This window comes from Salvelinus namaycush, chromosome 4 (assembly GCF_016432855.1).
Source record: "Salvelinus namaycush isolate Seneca chromosome 4, SaNama_1.0, whole genome shotgun sequence".
NCBI lineage: Eukaryota > Metazoa > Chordata > Actinopteri > Salmoniformes > Salmonidae > Salvelinus > Salvelinus namaycush.
In genome coordinates this window covers 57,884,309-57,906,468 of record NC_052310.1, presented here as the reverse complement: position 1 = coordinate 57,906,468, position 22,160 = coordinate 57,884,309, and the positions used below count along the sequence as shown (strand labels likewise).

The 22,160-nt window shown below is 41.1% G+C and overlaps 1 protein-coding gene across 1 annotated transcript; it reads left to right on the top strand.

Moving 5' to 3' along the window:
- The first annotated feature begins 4,503 nt into the window (after window positions 1-4,503).
- Window positions 4,504-21,572, top strand: LOC120045934 (chitin synthase chs-2-like). Its single transcript, XM_038990860.1, has 19 exons — window positions 4,504-4,550; window positions 6,713-6,848; window positions 10,458-10,643; window positions 10,757-11,838; window positions 12,078-12,179; window positions 12,559-12,723; window positions 12,894-13,041; window positions 13,215-13,280; window positions 13,382-13,616; window positions 13,936-14,136; window positions 14,387-14,671; window positions 17,771-17,950; window positions 18,334-18,850; window positions 18,968-19,116; window positions 19,551-19,894; window positions 20,354-20,464; window positions 20,555-20,772; window positions 20,958-21,024; window positions 21,230-21,572. The coding sequence occupies exons 1-19, from the start codon at window positions 4,504-4,506 to the stop codon at window positions 21,299-21,301; spliced, it is 4,311 nt and encodes a 1,436-aa protein (XP_038846788.1). The 3' UTR covers window positions 21,302-21,572.
- Window positions 21,573-22,160: the final 588 nt, after the last annotated feature.

Below are 22,160 nucleotides of genomic sequence, written 5' to 3'. Positions count from 1 at the left end.
CTAAAATAGTCATTAGATAGTTGCATACCTGTTCTCATTTCTAAAGGTTTGAATTATGGACGCCACTGTAAATCGACTCAAGTTGGGCTGGACTCTCAGTCCAGCCTCTCTCATGGTCAAACCGTGGTTGATCACATGATCAACAAGTGTTGCCCTCTCATTAGAGATGGCTCTCCTTCCTTCTCTTCTTTGCCCTCATCCTCTTCTTCCTCTACCTCTCCCTCCTACTCCTCTTGCTCTCTGTCCATTATTGGCATCCATTGTTCAAAACAGGTAATCTGACCTTTGACCTATTTATAGGCCTATACTACAGTAAAGCAGTGATTGGTTAGTGATCAGTTAAGCTATTAGTGTTTGCACATGTGAGGAGTGTGTGTGTGACCTGGTGAATAAGTGTAGCATTTTGATTGGTTGTGTTTGGAAAAGGAAAGCAAGTCACTTCCTGTTAGATTTTTGTGTTTCAGGTAGAGAATTGTGTGTAGTGTTTTGAAAAAAGTGTTTTATGCAATTGACAACTGAGTCTAAGGCTGAGAAATAGCTTATGGTTTTGGATATTTGGTGTGTAGCATTTTGATTGGTTGTGTTTGGAAAAGGAAAGCAAGTCACTTCCTGTTAGATTTTTGTGTTTCAGGTAGAGAATTGTGTGTAGTGTTTTGAAAAAAGTGTTTTATGCAATTGACAACTGAGTCTAAGGCTGAGAAATAGCTTATGGTTTTGGATATTTGGTGTGTAGTTTTGCACTTTGAGTGAGAGGTTTCAAAAATCGTGTGACATGAAAAGATTTTGTGTGTAAGCAGTTGGAAAAAACTGTAACTATCCCTGAGGTTGAATGCTTAACCTTGGCCAGTCAAGTATAGAAGAAAATCAACTCTGATTTTCTGGGTCTGGGTGTAATGGATAAAGTCAATTCAGACATTTTGATTGCTCTAATAACTTAAATTGTTTTGTTAAATCAAAAAGGTCTTCACTTCCTCATGTCCTACATCCTTGGCAAGATTTTTATATATATATATTTTTATAATTGATTACTGTACACATTAACAAGGAAATAACCCCTCTGAACTCTCTCTTAAACCGTTGGAAAAACTTGGCTCCTCATGCAGTTATGCCCTGACCTTAGAGAGCTTTTTATGTCTCTATTTTGGTTTGGTCAGGGTGTGATTTGGGTGGGCATTCTATGTTAATTTTTCTATGTGTTGTATTTCTTTGTTTTGGCCGGGTATGGTTCTCAATCAGGGACAGCTGTCTATCATTGTCTCTGATTGGGAACCATACTTAGGTAGCATTTTCCCACCTGTGTTTTGTGGGTAGTTGTTTTCTGTTTAGTGTATCCTTGTATCCTTTTCCCTCTCGCTCTCATCTAACACTTCCCACACTGCCCCTACTCGGATGGTATCGCGCCGTCCCAACCTTCGCTCTCTCTCCCCCGCTACTCTCTCCTCTTCCATCCTATCATCTCTTCCCTCTGCTCAAACCTTCTCCAACCTATCTCCTGATTCTGCCTCCTCAACCCTCCTCTCCTCCCTTTCTGCATCCTTTGACTCTCTATGTCCCCTATCCTCCAGGCCGGCTCGGTCCTCCCCTCCTGCTCCGTGGCTCGACGACTCATTGCGAGCTCACAGAACAGGGCTCCGGGCAGCCGAGCGGAAATGGAGGAAAACTCGCCTCCCTGCGGACCTGGCATCCTTTCACTCCCTCCTCTCTACATTCTCCTCTTCTGTCTCTGCTGCTAAAGCCACTTTCTACCACTCTAAATTCCAAGCATCTGCCTCTAACCCTAGGAAGCTCTTTGCCACCTTCTCCTCCCTCCTGAATCCTCCTCCCCCTCCCCCCCCCCCTCCTCCCTCTCTGCAGATGACTTCGTCAACCATTTTGAAAAGAAGGTCGACGACATCCGATCCTCGTTTGCTAAGTCAAACGACACCGCTGGTTCTGCTCACACTGCCCTACCCTGTGCTTTGACCTCTTTCTCCCCTCTCTCTCCAGATGAAATCTCGCGTCTTGTGACGGCCGGCCGCCCAACAACCTGCCCGCTTGACCCTATCCCCTCCTCTCTTCTCCAGACCATTTCCGGAGACCTTCTCCCCTACCTCACCTCGCTCATCAACTCATCCTTGACCGCTGGCTACGTCCCTTCCGCCTTCAAGAGAGCGAGAGTTGCACCCCTTCTGAAAAAACCTACACTCGATCCCTCTGATGTCAACAACTACAGACCAGTATCCCTTCTTTCTTTTCTCTCCAAAACTCTTGAACGTGCCGTCCTTGGCCAGCTCTCCTGCTATCTCTCTCAGAATGACCTTCTTGATCCAAATCAGTCAGGTTTCAAGACTAGTCATTCAACTGAGACTGCTCTTCTCTGTGTCACGGAGACGCTCCGCACTGCTAAAGCTAACTCTCTCTCCTCTGCTCTCATCCTTCTAGACCTATCGGCTGCCTTTGATACTGTGAACCATCAGATCCTCCTCTCCACCCTCTCCGAGTTGGGCATCTCCGGCGCGGCCCACGCTTGGATTGCGTCCTACCTGACAGGTCGCTCCTACCAGGTGGCGTGGCGAGAATCTGTCTCCGCACCACGTGCTCTCACCACTGGTGTCCCCCAGGGCTCTGTTCTAGGCCCTCTCCTATTCTCGCTATACACCAAGTCACTTGGCTCTGTCATATCCTCACATGGTTTCTCCTATCATTGCTATGCAGACGACACACAATTAATCTTCTCCTTTCCCCCTTCTGATAACCAGGTGGCGAATCGCATCTCTGCATGTCTGGCAGACATATCAGTGTGGATGACGGATCACCACCTCAAGCTGAACCTCGGCAAGACGGAGCTGCTCTTCCTCCCGGGGAAGGACTGCCCGTTCCATGATCTTGCCATCACGCTTGACAACTCCATTGTGTCCTCCTCCCAGAGCGCTAAGAACCTTGGCGTGATCCTGGACAACACCCTGTCGTTCTCAACCAACATCAAGGCGGTGACCCGTTCCTGTAGGTTCATGCTCTACAACATTCGCAGAGTACGACCCTGCCTCACACAGGAAGCGGCGCAGGTCCTAATCCAGGCACTTGTCATCTCCCGTCTGGATTACTGCAACTCGCTGTTGGCTGGGCTCCCTGCCTGTGCGATTAAACCCCTACAACTCATCCAGAACGCCGCAGCCCGTCTGGTGTTCAACCTTCCCAAGTTCTCTCACGTCACCCCGCTCCTCCGCTCTCTCCACTGGCTTCCAGTTGAAGCTCGCATCCGCTACAAGACCATGGTGCTTGCCTACGGAGCTGTGAGGGGAACGGCACCTCCGTACCTTCAGGCTCTGATCAGGCCCTACACCCAAACAAGGGCACTGCGTTCATCCACCTCTGGCCTGCTCGCCTCCCTACCTCTGAGGAAGTACAGCTCCCGCTCAGCCCAGTCAAAACTGTTCGCTGCTCTGGCACCCCAATGGTGGAACAAACTCCCCCACGACGCCAGGTCAGCGGAATCAATCACCACCTTCCGGAGACACCTGAAACCCCACCTCTTTAAGGAATACCTAGGATAGGATAAAGTAATCCTTCTAACCCCCCCCCCCCCCCCTTAGAGTTAGATGCACTATTGTAAAGTGGTTGTTCCACTGGACATCATAAGGTGAATGCACCAACTTGTAAGTCGCTCTGGATAAGAGCGTCTGCTAAATGACTTAAATGTAAATGTTAAATGTAGTGTTCTGCACCTGACAGGACTGTTTCGGTTTCGTTTCTCACTTTGTTTATTTTGTTCGAGTGTTTGTTGATTTAATAAATATCATGAACACTTACCACGCTGCGCTTTGGTCCGATCCTACTTCATGCAACGACGACCGTTACAGCAGTGGAGATTTGTATATCTTATTTTTGTACACATAGGCAACAAGTACAAAACGGAGGATCTACATATACTGAGGGATATTTCGAACAAATTCATAATTTGTAATCCAATAAAACCATAGTTAAAGAAGGCCTGAAAGAAAAATCACATCTAAAAGTGTTTAAGATTGTGTGAGTGGTGGATTTTCATCTATGAGGTCCTTCATCATACTATGACCTTGCACTGAATCACTGTTAATTTATGCTCTGTAACAATATAACTAGAATATCAAACATATTCTCAAAACATTGTTGCTATGTAACTCATCTTGGTAAAGAAATTGCCCCACTGAAGACATGTAAATGTTTGAGGTGGTTAATTTTGTACATACAACATGTAAATCAACCTATCACATGTACACTATCATAAAGGCAAACAAAAAGACACCTCATAATGCCACATTTCTTGTTTCATTCATTTCCGTGAGCGATAATAAAAATGTTAAAGTGTCTTATGTGTGATCCTTGTACCTCTTTATGGTTAATGAGCAGTAAACGAGGGAGGGGCGAGGCGTTGCAGACAGTGGTAGTTGATTAAAGTAAACGTACGCATATCAATACCTTAGTACCTCAGTAAATGGACTGCTACTAAGGACTACTAAGCTCTACCACTAAGGACGGTGAAACATGGAGGAGCTCAAATTCAGAGGGCGGAAAAGGGAAGGGAGGCACAGGTAAGTTTTAGTCATTTAAAATAAATAAATTCAGATGAAATGTGGGAATAATTTCAGGCAAAACTGTTAGGATTCACAGGGCCTGATCCTGAAAATAATTAGCTCTGTAGAAAGAAATGAAATTATTCCATAAATTGAAAATATTCTACCTATACTGAAATCATAGTAAATAGAGGTAATACAACATATCATGATACAACTATACCATGTACAATGACAGATATAATTGACCATTATTTGGACGGTAATGAGCATTTTGTTTTGAAGATATACACTGAGTGCGCAAAACATTAGGAACATGACACAGACTGACCAGGTGAATCCAGGTGAAAGCTATGATCCCTTATTGATGTAATTTGTTAAATCAAATCAAACTTTATTTGCCACATGCGCCGAATACAACAAGTGGAGACTTTACCGTGAAATGCTTACTTACAAGACCTTAACCAACAGTGCAGTTCAAGAATGAGAAGATATTTACCAAGTAGGCTAAAATAAAAAGTAATAATAAAAAGTAACACAATAACAATAACGAGGCTATATACAGGGGGCACCGGTACCGAGTCAGTGTGCGGGGCTACAGGCTAGTTGAGGTAATCTGTACATGTAGGTGGGGGCGAAGTGACTATGCATAGGAAACAAACCCACTTCAATCAGTGTAGATGAAGGGGAGGAGATGGGTTAAAGAAGGATTTTTAAGCCTTGAGACATGGATTGTGTGTGTGCCATTCAGAGGGTGAATGGGCAAGACAAAATATTTAAGTGCCTTTGAGCGGGGTATGGTAGTAGGTGCCAGGCGCACTGATTTGAGTGTGTCAAGAACTGCAATGCTGCTGGGTTTTTCACGACCAACAGCTGTGTGTATCAAGAATGGTCTACCAACCAAAGGACATCCAGCCAACTTGACACAACTGTGATAAGCATTGGAGTCAACATGGGCCAGCATCCTTGTGGAACACTTTCGACACATTGTAGAGTGCATGTCCCGATGAATTGGGGCTGTTCTGAGGGCAAAAGAGGGTGTAACTCAATGTTAGGAAGGTGTTCCTAATGTTTTGTGCACTCAGTGTACATTACAACCCACTAGTTTTGATTTACGTTTGGTTGAGTTGTCAACTCGTGTGAATTAAATTTGAAATCCACAACAAATTTCACCATGTCATTGGATTTAGGTTGCAAGTTGGGTGAAAAACAGACAAAAATTGCTTACGCTGATGACTTTTTGCAAATCCATGTTCCATGTTGATTCAACCTCATCACATTTATTGTTGTTTTTGTTGTTGAAATGACGTGGAACCAGTTTTTGCCCAGTGGGAAGGAAGCAAAGTTTAATTCCTTCCCAAATGCTTCTTATGACCTTTTGTTCTGATAAGCCTATCAAAAGGAATGAAAAAACAAAGATATCTGACAATGTATTATTCATTACTACATTATGCTTACAATAAGTGTTTTGAGACTCATTCGAACGAGCATGACAGATGCATTGCAATACATTCATGTTTCAGGGTGAATAATAGCCTACAAATATAGGTGTAAGGCTTATGATCAGGCAGGCTATGTTATAGGTGGCCAGGTTGAGAACCACTGAGCTAGATCATAATCAACAGTCTATTCAGATTAATTATTTGAGACACGATTATCAACATTTGGTTCCCTCTTCAAATCAGTTTCTTTCAGTAAGCCTGGTAGAGATGACACTTAACCCACAAAGCTTGTATAAGCGATAGTTTACATAAGGTTAATATAATGGATAACGGTCTTATCTTAATTAGGGTGATTCAACTTGTAGGGCGGGTCACAATTGGGTTGGGTGTGTTTGGATGTTTCAAAGGCAAAGCTCATTAGATATATGTAGACTGGGGTATGAAGTTGTCAGTATCTACTGTACCCCATCAACAGTCCCATTTCCATTGATTCAATAGTGCCTAATATAGTGTCATCTTTGCCTGCCACACACTTGAAAATGGATGTTGTTTGATGCCACTTGTGACTCACTTGTGCCACTAGACTTCCTTTGATATAACATATCTTCAAGTTAGATATTAAAGTAACAGTTTATAAAGGGTTTATAAAGACTTACAGTTCATGTTTTAAGGATGGTTTATGAGTCAGTAAAAACAGTTTTAACTAAATGTTTGAAATTGTTTTTGATACTGTCATAGGGACACCTGGGATCCATTCCAGTTGAATCCCATTGGTGCTGAGAAAGAGGAGAAGAGAAGATGCTTTGAGTTGTTCCAGCACCTGGTGGCAGGGTTCGTGGGGATAATGGTCCTGTCCAGTGCTGTCATCAGCAAGGTGAGCCACAATTACGGACCAGCACCCTGAACCTGGCAACTACTGGATCAGCACATTCAAGCATAATACCATCATCTTATAATCATATTTTAAAGGAATAGTTCACCCAAATTACAAAATAACACATTGGTTTCCTTATCCTGTAATCAGTCTATGGATAAAGTATGACAGCAATACATGATTTGGCTTAGTTTCCCTGGCACTGTTTCCATATGCTAACTTTTTAGCATTTGCGGCAGAAATCCCATTTAAGTAATGGAACAGATATTAGCATTTTTTTCGCACATCATGTCCAAATATCGGTCCCATGACTTGAATGATTTAATGGGATTTGTGCTACAAATGCTAAAATGTTAGCATGTGGAACAGTGCCAGGGAAATTAAAACAAATCATGGTTTGCTGTCAGACCTTATCCATAGACTCCATAGATCTACCTTGTCCATAGACTGCTTACATAGACTGCTTACAGGGTAAGGAAACCAATATGTAATTGTGTAATTTGGGTAAACTATCCCTGTAATGTATATCGAATCCATACAGTATCAGATACAGTGCCTTCGGGAAAGTATTCAGACCCCTTTTCTTCCACATTTTGTTACGTTACAGCCTTATTCTAAAATGGATTAGATATATTTTTTTCTCAGCAATCTACACACAATACCCCATAATGGCAAAGTGAAAACAGTTTTATCTACATTTTTGTAAAAAAAAAGGAAAAAAAAGATTTACAAAAGTATTCAGACCCTTTGCTATGAGACTCAAAATTGAGCTCAGGTGCATCCTGTTTCCATTGATAATTCTTGAGATGTTTCTACAACTTAATTTGTCAGAGAGGTGACCAAGAACCCAATGGTAACTCGGACAAAGCTCTAGAGTTCCTCTGTGGAGATGGGAGAACCTTCCTGAAGGACAACCATCTCTGCAGCACAATCAGGTGTTTATGGTAGAGTGGCCAGACAGAAGCCACTCCTCAGCAAAAGGCACATGACAGCCGTCTTGGAATTTGCCAAAAGGCACCTAAAGGCTCTCAGACCATGAGAAACAAGATTATTTGGTCTGATGAAAACAAGATTGAACTCTTTGGCCTGAATGCCAAGCGCCACATCAGGAGGAAACTTGGCACCATCCCTACGGTGAAGCATGGTGGTGGCAGTGTCATGCTGTGGGGATGTTTTTCAGTGGCAGGGACTGGGAGACCAGTCAGGATCGAGGGAAAGATGAACGGAGCAGAATACAGCGAGATCCTTGATGAAAACCTGCTCCAGAGCACTCAGGAACTCAGACTGGGGGCGAAGATTTACCTTCCAACAGGACAACCACCCTAAGCATACAGCTAAGACAATGTAGGAGTGGCTTCGGTACAAGTCTTTGTACCGAATGTCCTTGAGTGGCCCATCCAGAGCCTGGACTAGAACTTGATCGAACATCTCTGGACAGACCTGAAAATAGGGGCGGCAGGGTAGCGGCAGGGTAGCCTAGTGCGTTGGGCTAGTAACCGAAAGGTTGCAAGTTCGAATCCCAGAGCTGACTAGGTACAAATCTGGCATTATGCCCCTGAACAAGGCAGTTAACCCACTGTTCCTAGGCCGTCATTGAAAATAAGAATTTGTTCTTAACTGACTTGCCTAGTTAAATAAAGGTAAAATAAATAAAATAAAAATAGCTGTGCAGAAACATTCTTCATCCAACCTGACAGAGCTTGAGAGGATCTGCAGAGAAGAATGGGAGAAACTCCCCAAATACAGGTGTGCCAAGCTTGTAGCATCATACCCAAGAAGACTTGATGCTGTAATCACTGCCATAGGTGCTTCAATAGTTCTGAGTAAAGGGTCTGAATACTTATGTAAATGTTATTATTTATTTTTTTAAACATTTTATAAATTAGCAAAAACCTGTTTTTGCTTTGTCATTATGGGGTATTGTGTGTAGATTGATGAGGAATAAAAAATAAAAAAAACATTTTAGAATCATCTGTAACAAAATGTGGAAAAAGTCTGTTATTGGTATGTTGGCATTGCAGTTTTTGCATCCTTTTCGGTTTCTCTGACCTGGTGGGAAAACCCAGTGCAGGCGAGCAACAACATGCAAGAAATGCTGACTGAGTTGGACACCTTCAGAGACTTTGTGTTTGTGATATCCAGCCTCTTAAGGATAGTAGTCATTGCTGCTGTGTACCTCATCTACCACGTGTTGATACAGGAAAACATTGTATGGTCAGATTTTGATTTCACTGCTAAGGCAGATGACGATGAAAATACAATTGCAAGGCATAGAGAGACACTTGATATTGGTCTTATTGTCCTTTTCCTCCAAGCCTTTTTTTCTGCTGCATGCCATTGGTTTGGGGTGGTGGCTTGAATGATCCACTCTGTGCGAATGAGCTTCGCCTTCCCTGTCTGCTTCACTGGGCCCATCGTTCCCTTACCCACATCAGCATTGATTAATAATTTACAAGGGAAGCGGTATAGGTTCTATATGAGACAAAACTCATGACTGTCTTTAATGAGAGGGCATATAGAAATATGTTATGTCTATATCATAGAAGGTTGGTGGCATCTTAATTGGGGAGGACGGGCTTGTGGTAATGGCTGGAATGGAATAAGTTGAATGGTATCAAATACATCAAACACATGGTTTGTTGCCATTCATTCGCTTCGTTCCAGCCATTATTATGAGCCGTTCTCCCCTCAGCAGCCTCCACTGGTCTATATCCACATATATTATTTATGTGATACTGTAGGCCATGCATGACAACGACTGAGCAATCGATTTTTTCTAACTAAATTAATAATGTTTCCATTGACAGAAGTAATACTAATTAAAGCCTCTTGTACGTTTCCCCTTACCGTCTCAGCTGGTATTGCCATCTCCATGGGCAGATGTGGAGCAAGAGAATTTATGACATGACTGTACCCTAGACACTTTGTACTCTCCTATCTGTTTTTCTCTCTAACATGTACACTGCAAACATTCTCCTTGTGAGGTCAAAATACTATGAAGGACATGTTCACATTTACTATGTACTATGTAGTTTCAGGGTTGAGTAAGTTACTTTCTAAATGTAATCCTTTACAGTTACTAGTTACCTGTCCAAAATTGTAATCAGTAATATAATTTTTGGATTACCCAAACTCAGTAACGTAATCTGATTACATTAATTTACTTTTCAATTACTTTCCTCTTAAGAGGCGTTAGAAGAAGACAAATAGAGCCCATCAAACGCATTTGATGTGTCATCATAGTGGTCTCTGACTTGTGGTCAGACTCACTCAGATGGAACAAACTTAAACTTGAGCCTTGTTTCAGTGCTGAATTTAATGTCATTGAGAAAACAGAAAGGTGTCATAATGTATTTTTGCCTATGTCATTTCTGAATTTAAAAGTAATCCAAGAAGTAATCATCATTTTTTTTTTGTATATGTAATCTGATTACAATATTTTTGATAGTAACATAATGGATTCCAGTGTTATTTAAAAAAAAAAATGATTACATGTAATCAGCTATTACCCAACCCTGTGTAGATCAGTGTCTAAATGAATTAATTCAGTCACCTTTGATTTTATAATATAAGAAGTCTGATGTCAGTTGTGTTACATCCAATCTGCAGGGCTCTCTGCTCGTTCTATCCACGCTCTCAAGCCCCACATCGACTAGGACTCCCAAGGAAAGACAATACTACGTGCTCATGTTGGTGTGCTCTTTGGTGGTGCCCAACCTGCTCGTGTTCCTCAAGTCACTGTGGAAATGCGCTTTCAAGAACTTTGTTCCGCCAAACATGAGAACTCTGGGAATTGTAAGTTGACACTGTGAAATACTACACAATTTGACTCCTTGGTGATCTTTGTAACTCTTAATTGCTCCTTGAATTGCTTGCTGTCAATACAAATTGAAATCTATATCTTTCAGGTGTGTGGCATTGAATGCCTGGTGTCTCTTGGGACCTCCATCCTGGTGCTGGTAGTGATGCCCCAGTTTGATGTACTCACAAATCTGTTCATCTCTGGGGGAGTCTGCATGCTTTCCTCTGTCCTACAGATAGCATTTCGCCTGCAGAGAGAGAACTGGAAGATCATCTTCCCCATTTGTTCTCTTATGCTTGTCTTGACTGGCTACTTTCTCCTTGGGGCAGACTATTACGTTCGGGTATCCTCTTATGTATCAGGCCAGGAAGATGACTGTTATTGGTATGTTGGCATTGCAGTTTTTGCATCCTTTTTGGTTTCTCTGACCTGGTGGGAAAACCCAGTGCAGGCGAGCAACAACATGCAAGAAATGCTGACTGAGTTGGACACCTTCAGAGACTTTGTGTTTGTGATATCCAGCCTCTTAAGGATAGTAGTCATTGCTGCTGTGTACCTCATCTACCACGTGTTGATACAGGAAAACATTGTATGGTCAGATTTTGATTTCACTGCTAAGGCAGATGACGATGAAAATACAATTGCAAGGCATAGAGAGACACTTGATATTGGTCTTATTGTCCTTTTCCTCCAAGCCTTTTTTTCTGCTGCATGCCATTGGTTTGGGGTGGTGGCTTGTAAGATCCACTCTGTGCGAATGAGCTTCGCCTTCCCTGTCTGTTTCACTGGGCCTGCCGTTCTTATCCTCGGCATGATCCTTTTCCTAACGCAATCTGAAGACCTAGCTGGGGCCGACACAACTTCTATCACAGACTTTTGCTCGAGCCTAGTTGAACTAAGCACAAAGAACACTAGCGCAGTTGTGATGCTGGAGATCACCAAGAGCATCTGCAGGACTTCTTTGAGCAGCCATTACTGGACCTGGCCTTTCTCCCTACTTGCGCTGGAGGGGATTTGCATGTGGCTCGGGCTCATCACATGCACCTACTACGTGTGGAACTTCAGGGTCCAGAGGATCGAGCGCACAACTGAGCTGTTTGTGCGACGCCTATACGAGTCTGCCTTCATCGACCTGTCTCTGCTTCTGAACACCAAGATGAAGGTTGTACGAACGAGGAACCAAGAGAGGCAAGATTCTACTATTTAATTGATTAAGTCCATGTGGTCCAATACTTCACATTGCAACAGTGCAAATAGACATTTGTTCACTTATTGTTTAGTTTTACCGACAGTGCACTATATAACACAGAGACTCAGTGGTATTGTGCTGAAATATACTCACTGACATTAACATGATTAGAAACAGTTCTCTCTCCCCATCCATCCAAACAAGTTCTCACACTTTCCCAATGTTTTTCCTTCTACAGTAGTGTTGTTGATGACGTGGAAAATTGTGTAATTTACCTCTGTGCAACAATGTGGCATGAGACCTATGATGAGATGTTGAAGATCCTGACATCCATGTTCAGGTAAAGCAGAGGCCTCTTGTATACAACACAAAACAATGGCCCCGTACACACTCAAGTTGTATAACTCATGAAGCCTTTTGGCACAAACACATTTGGCACAAACGGTTGTGATACAACAGAGAGTTGTTCTGAACAAAAATAAGTACACAAGAGTTGTTGTGACACCGTAAAATGTTTGTGTAAACATGTTTGTACAGACAAACTCTCTGTTGTATCACAAGATATAATTTGTATCACAAACATTGTGTAAAATGCGTTGCATATCAGTTGTACGGGGCCAAAAGACTTTCAGAAAATAGAACGAATGATAAGGAGGTGATCACAATGTTAAGCAGAAAAATCTGACTTTATGTAATCATATGTGTCTTGATGGTTTCAGGTTGGACCGGTACAGAGGTGACCCAAAAGAGGAACATAAAGATGTTTTTGACTTTGAATGCCACATATTTGTAGATGACGCATTCATGATAGAAAAGGAGACAGGCAAAAAGTTTGTCAACGAATATGTGACCGATCTCATTCATGTGGTCATAGAGGTATACAGGTAAGTGGATATTTTGTTTTTCTTTGCTCTTTGTTCCATATAACCGAACCAATAGTGTCAATTAATGAGCACAAGCACGCGTAATGATGCATTCACTACAACTGACAATTCTATTAATCCAAAGACTGCAAACTGTATTATAATGAATCTTGAATGTTTGTGTATTTCAGGGTATTCACCAATAAGGAGCCTGATGATGTGTCAATTATTGAGACTCCCTATGGTGGGCGATTAATGTTTGTGATGCCAGAGGGAAACATGCTGTATTTCCATCTGAAAGACAAACAGCTGATCCGAAACAAGAAGAGATGGTCACAGGTGGGTGGGATGATTTTCAATATTCAATATTTTCAATATTCCTGTATGTTAACATACTTTAATTACATTTCTTGAAGAATATATGTATATCTTGTTATTGCTTTCTGGTTTTAGAATGGAAACACTTCAGGAAAATCAAATGGTTATAGGTTTGCATCTGACATGTCTTTCAGATCATGTACCTGTACTATCTTCTTGGGTGGAAAGGATACATTGTCAAGAATCCTCAAAAGATAACGGTATGTAATACATTTAATGCTAATTTAAATCAGTAGACAGCCATGGTTTCCATGGTTTTCCTAAATTAATGTGTATGATATTTTTTGTGTGTCTTGTACAGAGACAGAATAATCCTTGCCGTGCCAGTCTAATATCATTGGATGGGGAGAGTTTCCTGTTGCCACAGCATGACAATGACAGTAAGAGAAAACACATATCTGATGACAATACCTACATCATGGCTCTGGATGGGGATACAGACTTCCACCCCGCAGCTCTGATCTTACTGGTGGATCGACTTCGGAAGTACGGCAATGTGGGTGCTGCATGCGGAAGAATCCATCCAACAGGAATGGGTGAGTAAAGCTTTACCAAATATTTAGGTGGTCCACTCAGACATTGCTATGTCTAGCATATACACTGAGTGTACAAAACATTAGGAACACCTGCTCTTCCATGACACAGACTGACCAGGTGAATCCAGGTGAAAGCTATGATCCCTTATTGATGTCACTTGTTAAATCCACTTCAATCACTGTAGATGAAGAGGAAGAGACAGGTAGAAGGATTTTTAAGCCTTGAGACAATAAATTGTGGCATGGATTGTGTATGTGTGTCATTTAGAGGGTGAATGGGCAAGACAAAATATTTAACGTGCATTTTATTCTATTGTAGGTCCAATGGTGTGGTATCAGAAATTTGAGTACGCTGTTGGTCACTGGCTCCAGAAAACAGCTGAGCACGTTTTTGGTTCAGTCCTCTGCAGTCCTGGATGCTTCAGCTTGTTCAGGGGATCAGCTCTGATGGATGACAATGTGCTCAAGAGATATACAACCACTGCAACTAGAGCTTCTGAGTACGTTCAATATGATCAAGGTGACTACTTTCTTATTCTCTCATCAACAAAACTTGATTGTCGATATCAGCCTTTACACAGGGGGTTCATAGAAAGTATTATTATCACAGTTCCTTGAACTATCTCTGTTGGCTTCAGTCGACCAAGGGTGCCATACATATTTGCAAGCTGCTTAAGTGTTCCCTAGAGATAATCATTATAGTGCGCACCTGTCCTAGGACCTGATTCGTACATTGACTTTCATGAATCTTCCCTCTTCCTGCTGGCCAGGTGAGGACCGCTGGCTGTGCACCCTGCTCCTCCAGCAGGGCTGGAGAGTGGAGTACAACGCTGCGTCAGACGCCTACACCAACTCCCCTCAGGAGTTCAAAGAGTTCTATAACCAGAGGCGTCGCTGGGGGCCCTCCACTCTAGCCAACACCCTGGACCTTCTGCACAGCGGCAATGAGACAGTCAAGAGGAACTCTTCTATCTCCAGGCTCTACATCTTCTACCAGATATTCACTGTCAGCTCCTCCATTCTTGGCCCTGCCTCTGTTTCTCTGATGATAGCAGGTGGGCACCAATCTCACACTGTACTTGTTCGGTTATTTCTTGGAATTTAATGTTTATGAATACCGATTATACTGTATGACCTAGAATAACTAGAGCTGTGGTAAAAGCAGATGTACCACTTATTCCCTTAAAAACTGGTGCGTCAATCTAAATTACATAACAAAAAAATACCCGTCAAAATCTGTCAGCTTAAACTAGAGATATCTGTTTTTTTGCATTGAATGCGTCTAAATCCACCGCATCCGCCAGTGTCGCACTTCCGCACCTGCGGTTTGACCTACACACTATTATAACCACTCTATGGAAAGGGACACTCTCACAAACATTTATGAATGTGTTATTCAATGCGTTTCTATGGGCTTTAGTAGTAAAGGCCAAAATCAATATTTAAATGATCCATAGTATGACCATCTTAAAACAATCCATATGTCAGCTTAACACCCCCCAACATCTTACACTCTAAATAATTAAGTAAAGTTAAGTATTTCTAATTGTCAGAAAATTCAAAATCTCAACTTCAGGCAGAGCGTCGACTGACTGGGTGGATGAGATTACATATGACTTTAACATTTTAGGGCACAGGGCTAAAGGTATAACCATAAAGTATGTCTACCCATCAGTTAAAGCAGGGCTTTTCAAACTGGGGTCCGCGGAGGTACTGCAGGGGTCTGCGATTTAGTTTATTTGTTAGAAAAAATATTTTGGGCGATTTTTTGTGAAAAATTATTATTTTATGAATATCGCTAGCTGCAACAGAATATCACCTTAGATACCATTTTTACGTCTGCGTCCAGCATGAAGGAAGTTAGTTTCATGAGGAGGTAGTTTCATGAGCCAATTCTAACTAGCATTAGCACAATGAACAGTTAACATGCTAGCTGTTCCTGTTCATCCAACTCTGGGGAAGTAGATCAAATGCTTCATTGCCAAAATCTCGAACTATCCCTTTAATATGGAGGAAATTACAGCCATTGGAGTTAATTACTGATATAGAAAATTACATTTTGGGATGGAAAAAAAGTTTCAGTGTTAACTTAGATGACCAAAAACAGATGACCAAAAACAAATAGAAAGCATGCAGAAAAGAACTAACAATCAAACACAGTCAGACAGTTAGGTAGAATAGAAATGTTTTAAAACCGGGCATTCAGGACACATGACCATTGATTTTGTTATAATGCTTGAGCAGAGGAACACAGCATTAGCCATGGCAAAATGCATAGAATTGCAGCTTTAAAACTGCAACATTTTCTCTTAGCTCCATGAAATAATTTGGAGAATTGCAGAAAATGTGCTTTACAAAAGCAAAATGTTTCCTATGCCGCCAAGATACCTTTCTAGTTAATAGACTATGTTAGACTTTACACTTCCTCTTCCAATGAACAGTGGGGAGGTCAAAATAAAAGTAACTGTCTCCCAAATCTATTTAGTTTATTTAAAAAATTTTTGTGCTAATTTATGATGGAGGTCACTGGGTCTCATGTTTGCCTGGTTAGGGGTCCCTGGGCAAAACAAGTTTGAAAACCCATGAGTTTTGCGGCCGGAGTACGCACCTTGGGGGGGGGGGGGGGGGGGGGGGGGGGGTACTGTCACGCCCTGACCATAGAGAGCCCTTGGTTCTCTATGGTGTTGTAGGTCAGGGTGTGACTAGGGGGTGTTCTAGTCGATTTATTTCTATGTTTGGGATTGAGTATGGTTCCCAATTAGAGGCAGCTGATTATCGTTGTCTCTAATTGGGGATCATACTTAAGGTGTCTCTGTTCCCACCTGCTTTTGTGGGATATTGTTTGTGTTTGTGCTTGTTGCACCACGTAAGTCACGTTCCGTTGCTTGTTTATTGTTTTGTTGAGAAGTTTTCACTTAATAAAAGGATGTGGAACTCAAATCACGCTGCGCCTTGGTCCGTCCATTATCACAAGCGTGACAGAGTTACAGTATACAGTGCAGTGAAAAAGCTTTTGGCCCCTTTCTGATTTTCTCTATTTTTTGCGTATGTTTGACACTGAATGTCCACCAAAACCTAATATTAGATAAAGGGTACCTGAGTTTACAAATAACAAAAAAAATGGAAACTAATTTTATTTAATTAATTAACAAAGTCATGCAACACCCAAAAGGTTGACTCAAGTTTGCCAAAAAAGCAGCTGGAATGATGATCATCAAGACTCTTGGAAGAATGTTCTATGGACAGATGAGTGAAAAGTATAACTTTTGGACAACATCAGTCCCATTATGCCTGGCAAAAACCAAAAACTGCATTCCACAGTCAGAACCTTATATCAACAGTCAAGCATGCGGTGGTAGTGTGATGGTTTGGGAATACTTTGCTGCCTCAGGACCTGGACGAGTTGCGTTAATAGAAGGAACCATGAATTCTGCTCTGTATCAGAATTCTACAGGAGAATGTCAGGTCATCCGTCTGTGAGTTGAAGCTGAAGCGCAGCTGGAAGACAATGCAGCAGCAAGACAATGATCCAAAACACACAATCAAGTTTATATGAAAATGGCTAAAAAGCAACACATTTGAAGTTTTGGAATGGCCTAGTCAAAGTCCAGACCTAATCCCAGTTGAGATGTTGTGGCAGGACTTGAAACGAGCAGTTCATGCTTGAAAACTCACAAATGTCGCTGAGTTAAAGCAGTTCTGCATGGGACAAAATGGGAAGGGTGGGACAAAATTACTGATCAACAACCACAGGAAACGTTTGGTTGGAGTCATTGCAGCTAAAGGTGGCACAACCAGTTATTGAGTGTAACGAGGCAATTACTTTATCACACAGGGGCATTCAGTGTTGTATAACTTTGTTTATGAAATAAATTAAATAAGTATTTCATTGTTGTGTTATTTGTTTACTCAGGTTCCCTTTACCTATTAATAGGTTTTGGTTGAAGATCTGATAACATTCAGTATCAAAAATATGCAAAAGTAGAGAAAGGGGGAAAATAGTTTTTCACAGCACTGTATGACTTTTGCTTTGGTTCAATAAAACCATAAAAGTAATGTGGCGAAGATGAGTTCAAATGGTATTGTTCTTATATGATAGGATATACAGATCTCCATTCCAGGAAGTATTCACCCTTTTTCTGTCTTCCTTTTAGGTGCTTTCCAGTTTGTGTTCCAAATTAAAGGAACCCTGTCCATAATCATAGCAGTCATCCCACCTATTTTCTACATGTTCATTTGCTTTTTGGCAAAACCAAACGCCCAGATCATCATTGCAGCCATTATGAGTGTGTTATACGCCTTTCTGATGTTAGCATCATTCTTCGCCATCATCGGTAAGCTTTGGCAATGACTTTTCACTACATATCACAAGTTATTTATGCAAAGATAGAAGCTACCTCTTATCATTTAAAGGGTGGGGGCAGGTGATAAATAATATGTTATTGCCTGTCCCATCATCATAACTATTTCTATATTTTGACATTGTCGGTTAACCTATCATCAGTATGCCACAGGTAGACTTTGTTCTAGTTTATTTTCACCCAAACATACTGTATGACATTGAGCTGTGTTTAGTCTCTCATGATAGCCTAAGTAACTGATTTAGTTCTGTGTTCTGAGATTAAGCTGTAGTTTACCACTAACTCTTACATCACTATTGTTGATTGGTGCCAAGTCAGACTGTTATGAGTCACATTTAATTTCATTCGTTCCCCAGGTGACATGGCTAAGCAGGGCACATTTATCACCCCAACTGGCCTCTTCCTGGTGTCAATGGCTGTCATGTACCTGGTAACTGCCATCCTTCATCCCCAGGAGTTCAGCATGATCATCTATGGTCTGATGTACTTCATCTGTATCCCCAGTGGTTATCTCTTGCTCACAATCTACTCGCTGGTGAACATGCACATTGTCACATGGGGCACCCGAGAGACAAACAAGGAAAAAGAAGAAAAGATGACCCAGAATGTTCTCTGTGATCACAACTGCAAACTCTGCTGTTGGGATATGAAACTACAAGTTACTCAAGAGACCGATAACTTGCTACTCCAGCAACTCCAGCAGGCAGTCAATCCAAACACGCAAGTCACCGAACAGGTGGTGAAAGAACAACAGGCCAACACTAAGAAAGAGATAAATAATGCACCGAATGAAGAAAACAACAAGGGAATACTTTCAAAGTCTTCAGACAGCAAATTGGCCAAGAAAGACAGCGACTCAAAATCTGATACAAGGCATGTACAAAGCATTTCACAAAGGCCCAAAGGATCTTGCTCATTATACTGTTAAATGCAAACTTTTATCAAATGAAGTGCTATATCTGTTGTAACTTTTCATAATCTTGTTCACAGCAGTGATGACAGTGTTGACAGCATTGCTAAAAAGGAGAGTGCTTATTCCAGCATTGAAGATGACAACGAAGATGATGATAATATGCTTTATGATGGTTCGCTTTATAGTGGCTTCACCGAGGAAGAAAGAGAAATACTACCTCAAAGTGGTAGGTGTTTTAGTACATGAAAGTCTAATCTTTACCATCCATTTGCTAACCTGCTTCTTGATAACCCTTTTCAATTGAAAGCACTTAATCTTACAGTACATAAATGACTAGGCATTTATTGAAAACTTACAAGGTAAAATTGTAGTTACATCATAATTACCAATTAATTAAAAACGTTTAATTAAAACAAGTACCACAAGCCACCATCTGGTATCAAAGTACCCACTGATTTCCTACATACAATACCAGGTAAATACCAATAGAAACATCCTGTGAAATAATGCGCAACCTGTAGACATGATTATTGATAAAGGATCACGTCAATAAAAGAGTATAGCTGTAACTGCCAACATACAAAAAGTCGGTATGTAACTGCAAGTTGAATTATACTCAACAGCACCCTCATCTCTACACAATTTGCTTTCAATAAATAGATTGGGTTCAGCCTGTCAAGGAAGAGTTCCTGAAGAAATTGACCTACGCCAACATGAAAAGGAACCTTCAGGAGCAGATTCGCTACAACCTGAGGAACAAGAACCAGGAGGATGTGTGTGAAGAGCTGGTGATGATGCTAACCGACACGGTGAACGGAGAGTTGAAGGACAAGGTGGGCCCAGAGGACGTGCTGAGCGACAGCCAGCTAGAAGAGCTGCAGTACGCCCTTAACGAGGCCGCCAGGAGGATCCTAAAGACCAACCGCATGGAGAGGCTGGAGAGGAGGGTGAAAAGAGCCATAGAGAAGACCCTCATTGCCCCACAGGTGGAGAAACTGACCGAGGTATTTGCTTGAGTGCCACATGCCATTCATATTGTATTTCTATGTTATATTGTATCGCCTGGTGTTTTATCAATGCAGCTCCAGGCATTGTTTTCTCTACATATGGCCTGGGATGGACTTCAGCAACAAGTAGACTCAGTACTCTAGAACCACCCTTTGAATTATAATATGAATCAGGGGCGGCTGAAATGACAGTTGGGCTGGTCCATTTTTAGCCCAATGTGCCTGTCTACCCTGGGATTTTAGCGCAAAATTATAAATATCTGGCCAATAATGGTTCCCGCAAGGAAAATAATCGCCAGGTGTGTTATAAATGCCAGGGCTGATTTCTGGTCCAAGTCTGCCCCTGACCTGAATAATAGTGTTGCGCAACAATGTGTTTTTTCTCATCTAGGTAGGGATTATGAATATTACAAATGGGCAAATATAGCTACCATGTTTCCCTATGCATTTTGGCAGGAAGAACATGACTTTTGGAAGAAACTGCTTGAGAGATACCTTGCACCTATTGTTGATGATAAAGCACATAAAGAGGAAGTGACAAGGGAACTGAAGTCACTACGGAACAAGGTGGGCTTTTATATTAATTTCTTCTAAATCCATCTATTTGTTTACTCACATGGCTTGTAGAATGATATTTTATTTTTTGCTGTTTTACAGGCAGTGTTTCTGTATTTCATCGTCAACGTTTTGTGGATTGTGGCCACTTTCTTTTTACAAGCCATTGGAAATGATGTGATTAGTATCAAGATTGAAAAAGTCTGGCCAAATGGCACATCATCTGGAGAATACCTGAAGGTGGAGCCTCTCAGTCTGATGTTCCTCTTGTCATTTGCTGTGCTTCTAGTGGTGCAGTTCCTGGCTATGCTTTACCACAGGTGGGCAAACTTTTCTCAAACACAATATGATACATGATATATAATAATTTGATACATGATATATCAACATAACACCACCTTCCAAACATGCATAAGACAGACATTTCCAAATAAAAGACAGAAAGACAAATAGAATATGATTACAACCTCAACCTAAAAGTACACTGTGCGGTTTCTCTTTTCAGAGTATATACTCTTATCCATGTAGTGTCGTACAGAAGCACAGAAAAAGACTACATTCCCAGAGACGAGGTGAGTGACCTGTTAATCCAAACAATAGGAAGAATAAAGTGTACTTGATCACTATGCACTTTAGTAGACAATGAATCCTTTGTGTAATTATGGTGCAAATATATCAAATAGGTTAATACATTTCCTAGACCTTGTATGAAAAAACATTGTGCAGACCTAAAATGCTTGTTGTTGATCATTTTAATTATCTCCATTGTTTGTGCAGGAGGACGAGGAGGGGCTGATTCTTGAGAACCAGATAGCCAATGGCCTTGTGATCACCAGTGATGACTTGTGAAACAGGCTTTTTGGGGGCGACTTTTTTTAACCAAGTGTTCCATCAATAAAAAGGGTGACTTTGTGAAGTGTATTGCACCTTTATGTGTTAACATAATTCAGATATACCTAGCAGGGAAAGCTTATGATACTGCAGCAGTGAAATAGGAAACGGTATACTAGGATTAAAGCAGTTGTCCAATGCCTCAGTAAAAAATAAACTATCTATTGAATAACAATATGAGTGATAAGATGTGTATTGAAAATAATTGTAATTCAGACAGATTGTAATTACTAACTGGGAAACAAGACAGTATTATGATCAGACAATAAATAAAATCATTAAAACACATACTTCTTTCTACTAATACACTAACATACATTTTAAGGGAAAATGACCCTTTCTAAATGTATTGCACTGAACCTATCCAACTGAAGAAAAGCCTGACCATAAAAGGCAGTTTCTTGATAAAAAATAAAATTAAAAGTGGGTTTTGCAATTTTCAACAGACAATGTAAAACATTAGGTAATTTTACTAGTATTTATACTGCTATGTTTATGATGTAAATGTGTGACTGCTTATGCTAAACTCAAATAAAAAAATGAATATTTTTAACAGATACTGTATTACGAGTCATAACATTCAATGGCCACTGCATGCGTCTGTCTATAAGAAGATATGTCTAGCTACTTCACCTCAAGTATCATTACTAAAATTAACAAGACATTTAAAATAAAAAGCATGTTGAGAGCAAGATACAACTTCAAAAAGACATTGCAGTACACATAACTAAGGCAGAATGTTCACTGATGCCTTTCATCAAGGTCATTCAGAATGCAGCCTTCCTGGAAGAGTTCTGTCTTCATGAATGTAAAAGTT

Coding starts and splice junctions, on each gene's coding strand:
- LOC120045934 (XM_038990860.1), top strand. CDS start 4,504: ATGGAGGAGCTCAAATTCAGAGGGCGGAAAAGGGAAGGGAGGCACAG. Junction 6,849..10,457: donor CCAGTGCTGTCATCAGCAAG/GTGAGCCACAAT, acceptor TCCAATCTGCAG/GGCTCTCTGCTCGTTCTATC. Junction 21,025..21,229: donor ACTACATTCCCAGAGACGAG/GTGAGTGACCTG, acceptor TTGTTTGTGCAG/GAGGACGAGGAGGGGCTGAT.